At 37.0% G+C, this 16,901-nt stretch overlaps 1 protein-coding gene across 1 annotated transcript in view; it reads left to right on the top strand.

Moving 5' to 3' along the window:
- The window catches only part of LOC145673340 (uncharacterized), a 193,417-nt gene extending 187,123 nt beyond the window's left edge, over nucleotides 1-6,294 (top strand). The window contains exon 24 of the mRNA XM_081742956.1: nucleotides 5,880-6,294. Within this exon, the coding sequence (XP_081599082.1) occupies nucleotides 5,880-5,964 (85 nt within the window). The 3' untranslated portion in view covers nucleotides 5,965-6,294. The remainder of the gene's footprint in view (nucleotides 1-5,879) is intronic.
- The last annotated feature ends 10,607 nt before the right edge of the window (nucleotides 6,295-16,901 follow it).

The raw sequence follows: 16,901 nt of genomic DNA, 5'->3' as shown, positions 1-16,901 counted from the left end.
TAATAATAATAATAATAATAATAATAATAATAATAATAATAATAATAATAATAATAGTAGTAGTAGTAGTAGTAGTAGTAGTAGTAGTAGTAGTTTTAAACTTGCCCTGAAATTTGGCAAAACTTACTTAAAATTAGAGATTTCGGGGAAAGGGTTCCGTACCTTCAAGACACACCTCTGCAACTACCAACATTTTAAACTAGAACCTTTTATTGAAGTTGCATGTAGAAAGTATGTTTTGAGGAAAATAACTGTAATAAATATAACTGAATATCACGCGACAGTAAGGCATATAATAAACTAATTTTTAGAATATGCAGAGGTAAATATAAAAGCTTTGCTACAAAAATACCTACACAGAGCATAATTCAATGAGCTCTGAAATACAATGTAACGAAATAGCCTATGAGATTCAGTCTACAGAGCAATTGTTACTTAAAGAATGGACATACACTATTTCGAGAATTGAGACAAGACGGGAAATGTTTACGACACTTTTCGTCTCGTCTCGATTCTCATCTCCAAAGAGAGACGAAAATTTTGATTTAGCCCTGACCCGTCTCGAATGTAAAATGTTAATTCTCATGTTATTTTATTTGTTTTAGAAACGAGATGAGAAACTCCTCTTCTCGTGAGCAACATTAAACCAAACCGAAATATTCTTTCCAAATGTCACGTTTCTCCTTGTAACGGTATGACCTGAGCGATAATTTAGCTTCTAGATTTTAATCTTCTACGAGATAATAATAATTATTATTATTACTATTATTATTCCTGAAGATTTGATAGTTCAAGTATTGAAACATCCGAGTATTCAAATATCTGAATATAATAAAACGTATGTTATCGCTGATCAATCGCCATCAAAAATTCTAAAGTAAGAAAAACAAATTGCAACGTGCATTCGCAGAAGCACCTTGACCACTGAACCGCGATCGCTACGCGGTAAACGATCCGTCTTTAGTCTGGTTACGTTAGGTTTCTTTGTCTCCGCTTGCAAACTTGTATGTTATATTTTTCGATTCAAAATGTCTTTCGTATTTCTTTTATGAAGTCGGCTAAGTTTATATTAATAACTTGAGTTTTTCTTAAACCACTGGTTCACAAGTTCGTTCTTTCTCCACACGAAACTACAAATATGACAGATTGAATTCTCATACTCCCCATTTCTTTCAAAGCAGTCGCCATTACCTGGTCAAAGACTTATTTCCGCTTCGGAAGCGGAACTTTCACTTTCCGGATTTCGCAAAATTATGGAATTCAGTTATACTCCGGAATTCAGAAGAATTTCGGAACTCGGAAAGAATCCGGAATTTAGAAAATTCCGGAATTGTGAAAAACTCCGACTTTCCGAAAAAATCCGGATTTTCCGAATTCCGGAATGTTAACGAAATCAGAAATTTCTAAATTCCGGATTTTTCCGAATTCCGAAATTATTACAAAATTGGAATTTTCCGAATTCCGGAATTTGTCCGGCTTTACTTTCGGGAGTCCGAAAACTAATAATTCCGGAACGGGCTACCCCTAGTTTATACACAACCTTTCAGAACACTAAGCTAGTAGCTGTCTACAAACAAACAAGTAATGCAAAGCATGTTGTATACTGCAATACGTCATGTATTAAAATCCGACACCATGACCCTTTTATTACATTATATGAAGAGCATGTAGGTCTAAATACCTCATGTATTACATATAATGTAGGTTTTACTCTTCCACCAAAGAAGAAACATGTGATCATAGTATACAACCCACAGAAGTGATAGCTGGCAATACAGTGGTCGTAATCCCTAACGACACAGGAAGTGAGCATTACCATCGCCGCTGGTCTAGAGGCTAGCACGTGAGCCTTGGGTGTATGGAGTCTCGGGTTCGATTCTCGGCGGGAGAGCATCTATCATTTTTAACTGTTCTCGATGTTTCAGTGTTCGTGTCCCTGTCGTTATAAGTTATTAGAAAAAGCAAGTTAAACGAGTGAAGCAAGTAAAATTAGCAATAAGTAAGTTACTGAAACGCGTTCGGTGAGTCAGTTAAAAAATAGTGGACAAAGCACTGGCTTTTCGCGCCGTTCATGCGAGTTCGAATCAATCTCGGCTTGATATTTTATCCATTTGAGAGAAAGTATTGTTTCTTTTCGCTACAGGATGGATTTTCTCTTTGGTTTCATGTCAAACATGCTCACGTAATGAAAAGACGCTGTAGATGATAATAATAATAATAATAATAATAATAATAATAATAATAATAATAATAATAATATGAAATATTAGTAGCTAACTCGTGTGTGTATTTCGACAATATAATTTTATATTATTATGTGGAAATAAGTAAGGCTGGCTGGCGCCCGCCTCCCTAATTTTTTCGATGCGCCTTATGGGTCCACGGTGTCCAACGTTGGTCCCATCCCAGTATCACCTCCTGTTTTCTCGATATAAGCTATCGACATTTTGCCTAAAGAGGGCTCTGCCGTGGCCCCATGAGTACCCATGACAATGACTCTTCGTTCATTTTGCATTGAAATCGCTTACTTTTCTGAGTATTATGAGTGCATACTGTCCAACGTTGGTCCCATCGCTCTATAGTTTCTCGTTCTCTCGATATAAATTGCTAATATTTTGTTTGTAAGGGAGATATGGCGTTACAATCATTACGTTTGAAGAAGAACTGAGGAAGATATTGCCTTGCCACAAACAACAACTATTATTATTATTATTATTATTATTATTATTATTATTATTATTATTATTATTATTATTATTATTATTATTATTTTATTTACCACTAATGGTGCCTACCTTTATTTGCAATGCAATGTGTTACTAAAAAGCAAATCAAATAACACTCCTCGCCATTCAGGCTCCCGAACTCGAAATACATGATTTACAGTTCTCTGTGTTAGAGGAATGCACATTTATTATATTATTCTTTCAAATAACACGTTACACAAGTTACTTCACTTTCAATGTGTAATTTCATATCATCACTAACAATCATCTTGTTCCGATAGGAAAATAACCCCCTTCTGCAAAAAAAAAAAAAAAAAAAAAAAACTGACCGTAGCGAAAGGGCGTGAACCTTCTTTAGGCGATTAATCGGGTCCAATATTTCAATAAGTTTCTGCACACAAATATTTCAGTAAAAGAGGAAAATTTATTCAAACTTTCTGAATACCTATTAATGGGCGAAATTTGGTTCCCTTGGAACTTTTTAAGAGTTTGAAGGGCCACCATTTTGAACATTTTCATCTGATTATTCTGGTTAACGAACTCATCAAGATATTTCAACAATTAATGTTTGTGCCAAGTTTCGTCTCAATCCGCTGAAAATTAGGGTGGTTATGGCATTCACAAATAGAGTTATATATATATACAAATAGATACATAAGTAGACACACAGAGGGAGAGAGAAAAAGTGTTTTTCTCCCTTCTCGCACCTGTGGTGCGTCAGAGCTAAACCGGGCCCCTTTGCAAAACGTATTGACGAGCCTAACCTAAACACAAGCCTCTTACTTGCTAACGTAGAAACGTGGTCGGGAGGTGTAAGGCATGTAGAAATTGTATTTTTAATAACCAAGAGTATGGTCCACTTCCATGTTTTTCCTTTTACTTTTTGCAGCTACATCGGAACGTTCAATTTTTATTCTCTACTAATTGCAAATGGCGTTTACATTCAAAATATGAGGAATTTTGGTGGCATTTGTTCGAATATTCTTCTCTTTCGAAATGAAGACAAGAACAAAAGCAATACGCAAAGACAAAAAGTGTTATCAGTACTAAACATTACCAATAATAATTGCTACGAAAAACTAAATACGACCTCTTTTACCATCTCTCATGAGTTGTATGTATTATTAACAAAAATTTTTAAAAATGTCCTTGTCGAGGATTCGAACTTGCGTCCTTTGCATTTGTAAGCCAGCACCTTAACCACTACACCAAGATCATGGCATGGTGATCGTTTACTTGTCGGCGTATTTGTTGTATTTGTGTTTTATGTTCCCACTTCGACAATTTTTACTCTTTTTTTGTAAGTTTAATAGCTGTTTCTGGCTTTCTCTTTCGGTGTCGTCCTTTATTTACACAATGCACTATTCGTATTCACAGCTTGTGCCTCTCTGCAATGTCTTATTCAGATTAAGCTTTTCTTTTTGCCCCTCAGTAAACATTTGATTGATTTAATTCTCATACTCTCCACGGATGGAGCGCAGGAATGCCAGACTCGAAAAATAGGTGTACATTTACTTTCCTGACAGATCATACATTAGTACGTGGAAGTTGATGTTGAGTAGCAAGTCTCCTAACGCTGGTTGTTGGACGTTGCGTTGCAGCCTCAATAACGTTGTCTTCTTGCTCAGGGGTGTATTTTGAAGGTCGTTCCGACGTTAAGTTCACGCTGGGAAGCTCACCAGTTTCACGCAGTTTAGTATACACGTTTGTGAAGACGCGTGCATTAGGGACTCTGCGGCCAGGAAATCTACGCTGGTATTCATCCACAGCACCTTTGGCATTACCATCACAAAACCCGTAGACATACATCATATCTGCATATTCCGCGTGTGTATATTGGAACGGCATTCTAGTACTACACCGTCTTCACAGTCACCACACCAACTTCGTTCACAATCTACAAACACGCACTGTACTACACTTACTAACGGTCTCGACATTCCAGCTATCACATGAATCCACGACACAAAATAGCAAAGGGAACTTTCAAGCTGGTGAGTTGCGGTACGCAGCTTATTAGAAGGTATGCCAAAACATTTCCAGGAATTTGGGCCGAACCGTGGCAACGTCTCTGTTGCGTGTACGTGAGACGATCAGAATGTTTGCGTGCACTGGAAATAATTATTTACCGCCTTCGACAACTGTACTGCACTCGATGCTCTGGTCTCGACAACTGTACGAGTATTTCATTCACGTGGACTTTGCTGCTGCCATCTGAAACAACATTGTTCAACATTGTGCCGTGGATTACAACATTGTTCTTCGATAGAAATGTAGAGCTGTCGATGTTAAAGAATAGAATTGTATTCCCACTTTTGCTTAAACACGCGTTTATTAACATTCGTAGCCACTATAAGCTATAGTAAATTCGAATCTTGTAATAGAGTGATTAGTAAGAAATGTTCTCTTCTTTCTAATGAAGACACTACATTGACATTTCACCTGGGTTTGTGGTATACAGCATCGTTTCCCCCAATTAAATCCTGCTACTCTATTGCCAGTGTTTCCACCCAAGAATAGCGAAAAATTGTTTGAAAAAGGGAATTTTATAGCACAATTCGAAAATGTTCCCTCCATTATTTCCCTCTTGTATGCAGTACGTGAACAAACTGTATACCGTCTGAAAGCCTGTTTCAGTAGCTTTAAAACGAGGTATAATACTTAACGTAAAACCAACCACAGGGTGTTCTATAAGCTTTCGCACGGAACTTGAGAAGTGCAAGCGGCAAAAACTTCCTTACACCCCTATCTCCGAAACGAAGTGGATTAGACCCTATGTTCATAAAGGCATTTTGGCTTAGAATGACCTCCCCTATCACCTCCCAAAATCTTTGCATTTTCTCACCGGATAATATATATATATATATATATATATATATAGAGAGAGAGAGAGAGAGAGGTCTATATTAGATTTTACTACATTTATAAGATGTTCATTTGATTATGATTTCTTTATTTTTATTATACGTTGTATCCAAGTTTCTAATTATTATTTGTATTAGTGATAATTAATTTTATTATCCCTATCTTTCATTTCCCATTCTAAAGAGCACTAATGGAACTCCACACTAACACACTAAAACACGTCACTCACAATAATATTATGCAAGTACTAATGTTTATTTTTCTTTTTCTTACTTTCTATCTTCCCAGAGACGCTGTCGTCGTACGCTCAAGGTTACCCAGTGACATGAACTGTTTTGAAATATACACACAGCAGATTGCAATGGAAGTTTGATTGAAAAGAAACAGTATATCAGAGAACTCTACGAACATTTTTTGGAATCTTTTATTAAAATTATTTTTTATTGTACTAGGGAAAATTAAAATTTTTGTGTATTTCCGATTTCGAGGCGGGGGTGTGAAGTATCTGTGTATTAACAGTGATGTGACTGTGAGATGACTGCGAACTATTGATTTAATTCGTTAAATTCTATTTCATTATTTTTACGATTATCTTCGACAGTGTCATGAACTCTAAAATCCAACGGAATAAAAAAAATTCCAAACAGCTTCTCTGAGCATGTATTTGTTAATTCTCGCTTTTGAAATTGTTAATAAACACTAGTTTCCTTCTTGATTTTCCGCATAGCTTGATATTTCACCGTTCTCTGAATGCCAGACTCAGGACTTTACAGCCAAACAAAACCACGGACGACAGATCGACAGGGGGTATTCGCCTCACGGTTTAGGAAGGTGCAGGATCGTCGGAGAGAAGCACATCGCACCATTGGAGGACGACCGACTCTATAATCCGAGAATACCATTCTGTAGGTTCATCGCCGCAGACACATTTGAATCTGACATCAGAGTAGTGCAATGAAGATGAAGGACATTGTAAAAGGCGCACCGTGAAGAAGAGAACTCGACGCTCCTAGCAGATCAACAGGATATAGATCCAGATGTTGACCGATTCCAGCATTTCCAGAATTGCTCCAGAGAAAGACATTCATCGTTCCAGATGACCAGGACGACGCCAACCTCGTTGGAATATCAGGCTAGTGCTCATTCCTTTATCTTTTAGTTAAAACCTTTCTTTCTCTCAACACACCTTTCCCCCAACTAGTCATTCTCAAATTTGAAACATCTGAATTTCATTTAAATTCAATTACAATTTTACAGTTAAGTACAATGTTGTGCATCCCCAACTTATTGCATTCATTTAATGAGTATTTTAGAGATTATTCTGAGCTATAACTGATAGGACAGCACCGGCACAACGTGTAAACAATGGTTGTGGAGCATACCCTTTCATGAGTATCTGAAGGCAATTTCACCAGCCATGATACTAGCTCCGTCATAGCACTGACCAATCAGGTTCCCTTCGACATTGAAATCTTTGAGAACGTTAAGAAGTAAAGAACATAATTGTGGCAGTTCTATGGTTACTAATATTGTGAAAACCTAAAAATCGTTCTACGTATCTCACGATAATTTACAACTGTGATAGTTCTGTAATATCGGTTGTATTATCACACTGAACTAAAAAGAAAGAAGCTTCCTTAATCTCTATCGTTATTGTATCCCTTATTTCTTCGTATACGCATTCAATAAGGTCATTTTGAATTGTTTTGGATACACCTGTGAAAGTCTTCCCCAACTCTTCCCAGTGTTGACGTAAATCTTCATCGTAACAAAAAATCTGGTTACAATTTCTATGTAATTCCCGCGATTCAATGAGCTTGCTCTTTCATCGTGTCCTCTGAAGGGTAATTCTTGCTTGAACAACAATACGATCACGTTTATCAATCTTTTCATTATTTGTCTGTTTTTCTCCACTTTCTTATTATATTGTTCTCTTGCAATCTTTTGCTGCTCAGACATTTCAGAAATTGGATTTAAAGTTTTTTCGTGTCTTTAGATTTACAGCATTGAAGATGTGTTCTTTTGAAATTTCATTGTTTGTGAATAGCTTTCGATAATTTTTTCATGTCGAAATAGCCATCACGATTCCAAGTACCTTCTTTACTTGACAATAACAAACATGGCCAACAACACAGTTTAGCTTTAATTTCACTTCCTGTTAACCATTTGTGTGTTTCATATCATAGATTATTGAATTTTCTTGCATTTTTGGCATTAACTCTATGAACAACGGAGTTTATCGCCCACTATCCAAAATGTTCCGTTTTTCTACATCACTACGGCGCGAAAAAGGATTATGCAAAAGATCATTCACTATATCTGTCATGTTGCTTATATATATATATATATATCGAACACATACCTAGGTATATAATAAACTGCACAAAAACACACTTCTAGTTTCAATTACGTACTTACACATACATAATAAAATTTTTTGTCTCTTCTCACATAAAGCAAAACGTTATAAAGTAACTGCATTATTGCGATACACACATACTACAAACACCAACACACAGGAACACAACTGCGATCACTCTATGCTTTACAGAGGTATCTGTTGGGGTAGGTAGAGTCTGCAAGAGCCGGCCAAAGCTTTATACGCATGCGCCGTGTGTGCTTCGGAAAATGTGTTGGATATTATGCTTCTTCATGTGCTAAAACTTACAATACACACTGATAGAGCAGGCTGATTCAACTTTACTGACCGTAGCTATTTCAGAGCTATTAGCGCAGGGATGCAAATAAGCAACAAAATTTTACTCGCCCAATTAAAAAGCTACTAGCCCACATCTCAATAGAAATCATTTACTTACCTTCGATAGGATATTAAACACTCGCTCGCACCGATGAACCACTCACCCCGGGCGTGGTTATTTGCATCCTTGTACTAGCGGGTTCTTCATGAACTACGTGCAAAAGTTGATGAGCGCACGTTCGTCCAGGCCTTTGCGTGTATCATTAACCCATTTCAATCCAGCATTACCATTTGGTAACGTAAAACATAGGAATCTTTTTTTAATTTTTAAAAAATGTTAGGTATACATCAATGAAGTGCCTCTTGTGTTGTGGTGTAGGATGACTGGAAATAGTAGTGGTACAGAGAGGACGGTGTCAAATTTATATTTGTGTGAGTGAGCTACGTCTCCTTTGTTGGCCTGTGCAAGATATCAGAAATGACTCACCTGGAAGAGTATGTCTGCTTTTTGTTTCCTCCGATGTCTTGTTCCTTCCATTTTTCCTGTAATACATCATTAAATTGTGTAATGGTACCACGATTAATCAAACTTCATTTTCGTGCTCTCTGTAATAGATTGTTTTTGTGTTACCATTTGATAACGCTGGGCTTTTACCGTAGCAATTAGAGCAAAGCACCGTTATAAAAATAATTTTACAATGTAGGTAGAACATAGTTAAGATTTTATATGAATTAAGTAAATTCCACAAATCCTAATAATATGGTTTTAGTATCAATTTTCCCTCACTTCTCTTTTTCTTCCACTTCAGTTGTATCGCCAACTTAGTAATTGTAATTGATCTCGTTTTTATCCTTCTTGCGGAGGATTGATCCTTTCCGAAATTATTTTAACTATTGAAAAAAAAAGTCTTTACCGAACATAGAATATTTATATAGAGCCTCATGTTCTTTCCGATGAAGACTCCGGAGTTGAAGATGGATGCTTGCTGGGCAATCTTAGCTCCCGCCAACTTTCTGTAGGTGCTTAGTATTTACGAACTCAAGATTTTTAGGAGGTGAGTTCGGATCAAATATAATGGATTGCCAGCCAGACAACATAAATTCGAGTTCAGAGATCGATTTTTCTCAATCTCAAAGCTGTGGTTTTGATGGGCATTGGGCTGTCATCAAGACCTGTCCTCCTTTACATGGATTTGACATTGTTTCACATATCCCAAGCTCTTCATTTAATGGACAAAAGCGTTTCTGTAGTAATACAAATAATAATACTACGTTTGCCATCAAATAGTTTAAATGAAAAAAGATCTAGTAAAAATCAAATGCAGTCTTTCTAGGAAGTAATTTTTCGAAGTATGATTTCTCACCAGTTGAACTGTTCGAAGGGTTTTTATTATGATTATTATTATTTAACAATGAGCTGTTTGATTTGATAGGAGAGAGTCGTCGTTACAGTGAATTCAGAAACTGCCCTGATCCAAATCTTTCAAAAGATGACTTCAAGTGTTTCTTGGAGATTCTTGTGTGTTTGGGTATAATCCACTTTCTGGATTTCGCTTTTACCGGGAATAAGACAGATATGTGAAATCAACTTGTATATGATTTTATGAGGCGCAACAGGATCCGGCAGATAATGCGTTTTGCAGATAACAAGGTTGATAGATCAGACAAAATGTAGAAGCTACTACGCCTACTAATAAGTAAACTACAAAAGAAGTTTATGGAACACTGTATTCCTGGTCAGCACCTTGATTTTGATGAATCAATGATAGAATATTGTGGCAGACATTCCTGTAAACAGTTTATTAGGAGAAAGCCGATTATATCTAGATACAAAGCATTGTGTTTGAATACATTCAATGGTTATCTGGTCAATTTTGATATATCACAAGGTAAACAAAACCAGAGTGATGACTGACAAAATATTTGGCAAGCCTTCAGCTACCATGGTTCGTATGTTGAACCAATTACCCAATAAGAAGCAGCTTCCTTAACTGTATTTTGACAATCTATTCACTAACATGAACTTATTATCAAACTTTAAAAATGTGGTTAATCTACCAGGACTATAAGGGAAAATCATGTTCCTAAAAACTGCAAAGGAAAGGAGTTTTCTGATTTCGAAATCAGCGATGACGTTATTTTGGTAGCTCCATGGCAAGACAACAGTTACTGTTACCTCTATTGATACAACCAATCAACCATGTAAAATATTCAAAGTCTGAAAGAAAGATTGTTTCTGTGGCACAGGTTGTGTAAAGTGTGGTGTTGGGCTTTGCATATTTTGCTTCCACCCCTACCACCAGAAATAGAAGTGTTGTATATGCTTCCTGCAGTTCCCTTTGCGATGGTATTTGATATTTTTATTGTTGTTGTTATTTTGTAAAATGCAAGTTTACATTTGAATTCAGAAAAAGAGAAAGATTAAATTTTGTGTTTTCTATTAAAAAAATCTGTACGTAGTAATACCTGTATCGTTCATAGAGGGGTACACTTCTGTAGTATCACACATGCGGAATAAACTCATAATAACCACATTTCCAATGATATTTTATTAGTCCAAAGTTACCATATGGTAACGCAGCACCCAAATGAAAAGATTTAATTGATATTGTATTAGCCCAGCGTTACCATTTGGTACCGGACCTCCCCTGGTGAAACGCCAAGACAAAAATCGAAAGTTGGAAAACCTGGGTTATTATGGGTTAATTGCAAATTTAAACATTTCGAAGACTGTTACAGAAAAGTTGATACAATGCTCTATAAATATTTTAAAGATTTAATTCATAAATTATTTAGGGAAACCAGGGTAGGCCTTGCCTACCGTGAGGAGCCGCCTCATATATATAAATGTGTTTAGAAGTGGAATATTAAATAAATGAATTAGTTAAATCTCAAACTGTTATCACGTTTAGTGTTATAAAAGAGTGGACTTGGGAGAATAATATATAACTAAAATTACCGTTATATAAAAAATAATTATAGTGATTTAGATATACTTTTTATCAAGGATTTTATAAATAGAGGATCTGCCCATATGTATTGTCATCCTATTAAATCGATGAAACCAAACAACAACCAAGCATCGGCACGTCTGATTGGCTACTCTCGTTATTGGCTCAAAACATTGTGATCCTATTGGACGGAGTGGGCAAAGTAGGGGTGGTGAAACTGACTTATGGCTTCAAGATTTTGTTGTAAGGGCAGATCCTCTATTTTATAAGATAGAAGATATATACTGTATCATTCAATTTCAACAATTCAACTATATTTATACAGAATATATTTGTTCATCATCTAATTACATAAATTACCTGGCGCTAATATACGGGCACTTGTAGCCAACGGGCACTACTTATCGTTATATCCACTTCTTTCTTCATTGCTGCGGCGACACAGTTCTCGGCCTTAACGCCACCCGAATAGAATATTGTATAATTTCCTGGTATCATCTCACTTCACTCAAGTCGACGTTCACTTTACATTTATCAATTTCAACTTTACCGTCGTGAGCTCGTACGTTCCAGTAATTCTGATTCTTTCCGGAGTGGTCTGCACCCGGAGATCCGAACGGACTATTTTACCTCAGAACAATCGTATCTATTCTTCGCCACCTCCTGGGAAAAAGATAGTGTGGTATTATTCCCATTTCCTTTCCATATCTCCATGCCGTACCACCTTGTGGTTCATCCGCCTTTCAGAATAATTTCCTCTTAATGACAAGATTACCTGCTCATCTGCCCACCGAGAAAGCCGTTGGCACCTAGTAGAAGTTGGTTGACTTCTCATTCCGGGAGTCGGTCCCAAACTATATCAGCCGTTTAAGACGTTTCCCGCGACGAGGTGTAAGCTGGGATTTTACTTTACTTCAGGATGAAACCCGAAAGCATTCCTCAAACCTAATACTTTCACTATCAGTTATTTTGAAAATGAACTTTTAAAAAATGTATGCTGCTGAATAAATTTTCCCATACTGTATTTCAACAATTGAAAAATGAAATCTTTCAGTTTTACCTCCCGCGGTTATACCGGTTAGGTTAAGGGAGACTGATTAGAAATGAATGAAATGGAATAAAGAAAGTGGGAGGAAACGGGAGAACCCTGAGAAAACCCACGAGCACGGTATTTATCCACCACAGTTCACACGGCGCGAGCTGGAATCGAACCAGCGACCCCAACAAGCATCGGAGGTGAACGCTCTACCACTGAGCCACCGCGCCCCCAGCAATGAAAAGTTTTTACCCTTATTCCAAGTCTACCATCATTCTATGCACAAGCAATCATTTCATATTAATCATTCCTAAAAGGCGCATTGTACAGACGAGAGCCTACACCATCGGCGGCTCCGTGCGATCGGTACGATGAAGTTTGTCTCATGGGTGTGACATGAGTACACTAACCAACAAGGATCGCTGCCTCTGAGTGTGCAGTTTTTAAGTGCAAGAAATAACTCACGTTTTCTGCATGGAACTAACTTCAGATGAATGTCCAGGCTTTCCCAAAGTACTACTTTGACTAACCAGGTAGCTTTTTTTTTTCTTTGAAAATGACATTTTGACATTTCAATCGCACCAATCAAAAATTATCAAGAATACATAGAATAAGCCTATTAAACGTGTTCACTGTGTAACAGATATGAATCAACATGTTGAAGAACAAGACCCTAATTTCGAAGTAAAACTTTTACTCCCGTTATATATATATATATATATATATATATATATATATATATATATATATATATATATATATATATATATATAATACATGGCTATTCAGAATTGTTTTAGCTGCCTGTCCCACAATATACTTAAAGAGTGGTGTACTAGGGTAGTGGCGATCAACAATGAGGTTTTTGTGAACTTACATTTATGAAGAGGGTATGGTGCCGGGAAAGAGGCAGAGGGCGAAGGAGACTACAATTAATGGATGATATAAAAACAGAAAAATCATACGTGAAGACGAAGAGGTTAGCGGAGGACCGTGGAGCATGGAAGTTTCTCAGCTGCCTGTTCAAGAAAATGCTTGTGTTAAAGCATTGATGAACTGTGACAAAAGCATGTGGAGCAAGTCTGACGAGCTCTACCAAAGCAGCGGAGAACTCGCTATATCAACGAACCGTTAGCAAATTTTACAGGAAGAGAAAAAGTTGCCATACGATCAGTTGAAATCAATCATTCACCTTTAGTTTCAAGAACTTTCCTAATGCTACTGGCTTCAAGCTACTCTTATTTGCAAATAATTTAAAATTGTATCTAAATATACTTAAAATTACCAAGAACTTTACAATCAATTATAAAATGGCACTTAATATTGATGTGCCACATGTGAATTACTAGAGCTAGGATTTTAGGTATGAAATTTGAAGGGGGAGAGGTGCACTTTTCAAATATAAATACTCAAAATAATACCAAAACTGCCAAAAACAAGTTCCACAACAAGGTTATTGAAGGTAAAAATCTAGAAACCATTAAACATTTAATGAAACTGAAAATCCGGAAAAATAAAAAGTGAGTCAAGTGAGATCATCTCCGATTACAAAGTAAATATTTGTGTATGTATGTATGAAAAAAAAAAAAACTACCGATTGGCGATAGCCGTGGTTGGTCTGGTTTGTCTAACGGGACTACATTGAAGCTAAAGCCATGTGATGCTACATACATTTAGTGTTCCTGGTCTACAATAAAAATAAAATACGGCAAAAGAGCAAGCAAAGAAAGTAGGATCTTCAAGAAAGAGTGCATGAATTAAAACAGTGCAACCACAACAGTTCATTGAATGTTTCCTTTCCACAAGTTAATATGGTCATTTTCATAGCAAATAACACGCAGTACCTAAAAATCATAGCTCTTAATTACATTATTTGTGCCATTTTGTGATACATTCTAATTCAACAGGAACAAGTGATTAAGTAATGCACAATAGTGAAAACTTGAATTACTATGTAAACTAGTATAAAAACAAGTGCCAGCTTTTATTCTGGACCCTTACAAAACTTTAGCAATAATTACGTTGATTATCGAGAATTTAAAACATTCGAATTGTTATACGGTCTTGGGCATGTTTATATCATGAACTGATGAAAATTAAACTGACTATGCTTTAATATTCCTTCCTTTTCAATACAGGTCTACTTATTTGGTCTAGGAATTAATTCGTGCGGTTGGTACGCACACATTGAAGCTGTAGTACAAACACAAAATACATAAATACCTTAAGAAAAATATTGTCCATCGCTAGCCACCACTTTCGCCCATCTGTCAGGCAATGTACGGATTCCGTGGCGAAAGAAGTCCTCATCCTTGGAAGCGATCCAGTCAGAGACCCATGTTTCGATATCTTCTGAAGAAGTAAACCGCTGTCCAATCAAATCGTTGTTCATGCAATCGAACAAGGAGTAGTCCGAAGGAGCAACGTCTGCTGAATACGGCGGGTGGGGTAAAACTTCCCATCCGACATTTTCTAAATAGGTTTTGACCGGTTTTGCGACATGTGGGCGAGCGTTATCATGTTGAACAATAAGTTTATCATGTCTGTTCTCCCATTCTGGTCGTGTTCTGGCCAGAGCTTGCTTCAAACGCATTAATTGTCGTCGATAACGTTCTCCATTCATAGTTTCACCCGGTTGCAGCAGCTCATAGTACACCACACCTTTCATATCCCACCATATGCACAGCATAACCTTTGCACAGTGAATATCTCGTTTTGGTTGTGATGGACCTGGTTCACCTGGTTTCATCCAGGCCTTTTTTCGTTTAGGGTTCTCGTAATGGATCCACTTCTCATCACCCGTAATAATTCGATGCAGAAACCCCTTTCTGCTCTGTCGTTGAAGCAGCAATTCGCAAATGGTTTTTCGTCTTTCAACGTCTCTGTCTTTCAATTCATGTGGAACCCAATGTGACATCTTTTGAATCATTCGCATGGCTTTCAAGCGTTTGGAGACTGTTGTTTGATCAACGCCTAATGCTGCTGCAAGTTGTTCCTGCGTTTGACACGAATCCTGCTCGAGCAATGCTGTCAATTCTTCGTCTTGAAATTTTTTTGGCTGTCCAGCTCGCTCTTGGTCTGCCAAGCCGAAATCACCACTTCTAAACCGTGCAAACCACTTCTGACACGTTCGCTCAGCTAGAGCATGGTCACCATACACTTCCACCAAAATACGATGACTTTCAGTCGCACTTTTCTGCATGTTAAAGTAATGCAGCAGGACACCCCGCAAAAACTTTATCAGGCACAAATTGCGCCATGTTCACTTAACTACAAACTGGTGTTGTTGACGCTTTAATCCACTGCCCTATACTACGAACGATACGCGATGACAGGGGTTTGCAACACATGTGTGGATACACGGAACTGTGGGACGCTCCGTTCGTTGCGCCATCTCTTGTCCACCCGCACGAATTAATTCCTAGACCAAATAAAACAAATGAAATGTATTTCTTTTCCAATACGAAAACAGTAATATCTGTTGATAAAACATCTTTCTGACAATACCAAGCATTCAGTAAATTTTCTCTAATAGATAATGCGTAATAAAGTGTGAACAGTTTTAAGATTTAAAAATTAAGGAGATTTCTTGTCAGTATATGAAGCATGGATACCGTATCTACTTTGAGTGCTCGCGCCTGCAGAGCGTAGCAGCTAATTTTATTATTATTGTGGTTTAATAGTATCTGCTTGACTAGTTTGTTCCAGGAGAGGGAGAATTGAATTAACTCACCAATCCATAATTATTTCGATAGAATACACACAATTCTTAAGTTTTGCAGAACGTTCCATGAAAACAATTGTTTTACAGAAATAATTGTAGGAATTATTTGTTCACGTTTATAGGATGAATGTAAGTTAATTATTAGTATTGGCATCTCGTAATCGGAAGCCTCATGTTTGAATTTCGATACCAAACATCCTGACTCGGGATTTTTCTTCCACCAGGCGACTGCCATAATATTTTTATTAAATCTTGGCCTACTTCAAAATTTAATGTTTGTGTTCTTGTAAAACGACCTTTTCGCTGTAGGACTTCGTCGTCGATATATTCAGAGGAGACTATACGGAAAAAAATCACTGACATATAAACAGTTTTCAAAATACTGAGCCGTGTCTGACGATTTGTTTGTGTTTGCAGCTGTAGGACATGGATAGTCCGCATTCTGAGAACTGGCACATGGTTCCACTACCCATCCAGTGAAACTCATCTCATTAGGAAGGACAAAATTTAATATTTAACAGTTTTCAATCAATTTTCCATACCTATGCTTTACTGAACATGTATGCAATATTAGTGACATTCATAAAATTAATTAAATTATTCTACTCTCCAAATTTATTCCCATTATCCATCCTTCGAAACAGAAGAAACTGGCTTAACAGCCTCAAGCTACTAGTAATTAGACTCCGGATAGAACACCTAAAACTGGTGAAGGACACTCAAAGATAAATCGGACAACGATACAACCAATTTTTCTATACCGGGCAGGTATTAAACTCGTGGGCTAGGGTACTGAGAGATCATCTACTTTGTAGTAAAGCAGAGCTCTGATTTACTCCATTTGTCTGCAGTTGCCGACTGCCTACCCTATATTACGTAATGCATTTTAAAACAATGTTTA

Source organism: Thermobia domestica, chromosome 16 (assembly GCF_964235325.1).
Source record: "Thermobia domestica chromosome 16, izTheDome1.hap1.1, whole genome shotgun sequence".
Lineage (NCBI taxonomy): Eukaryota > Metazoa > Arthropoda > Insecta > Zygentoma > Lepismatidae > Thermobia > Thermobia domestica.
Note: the sequence above shows the minus strand (reverse complement) of the source record. Positions and strands in the feature narration are given on the sequence as shown.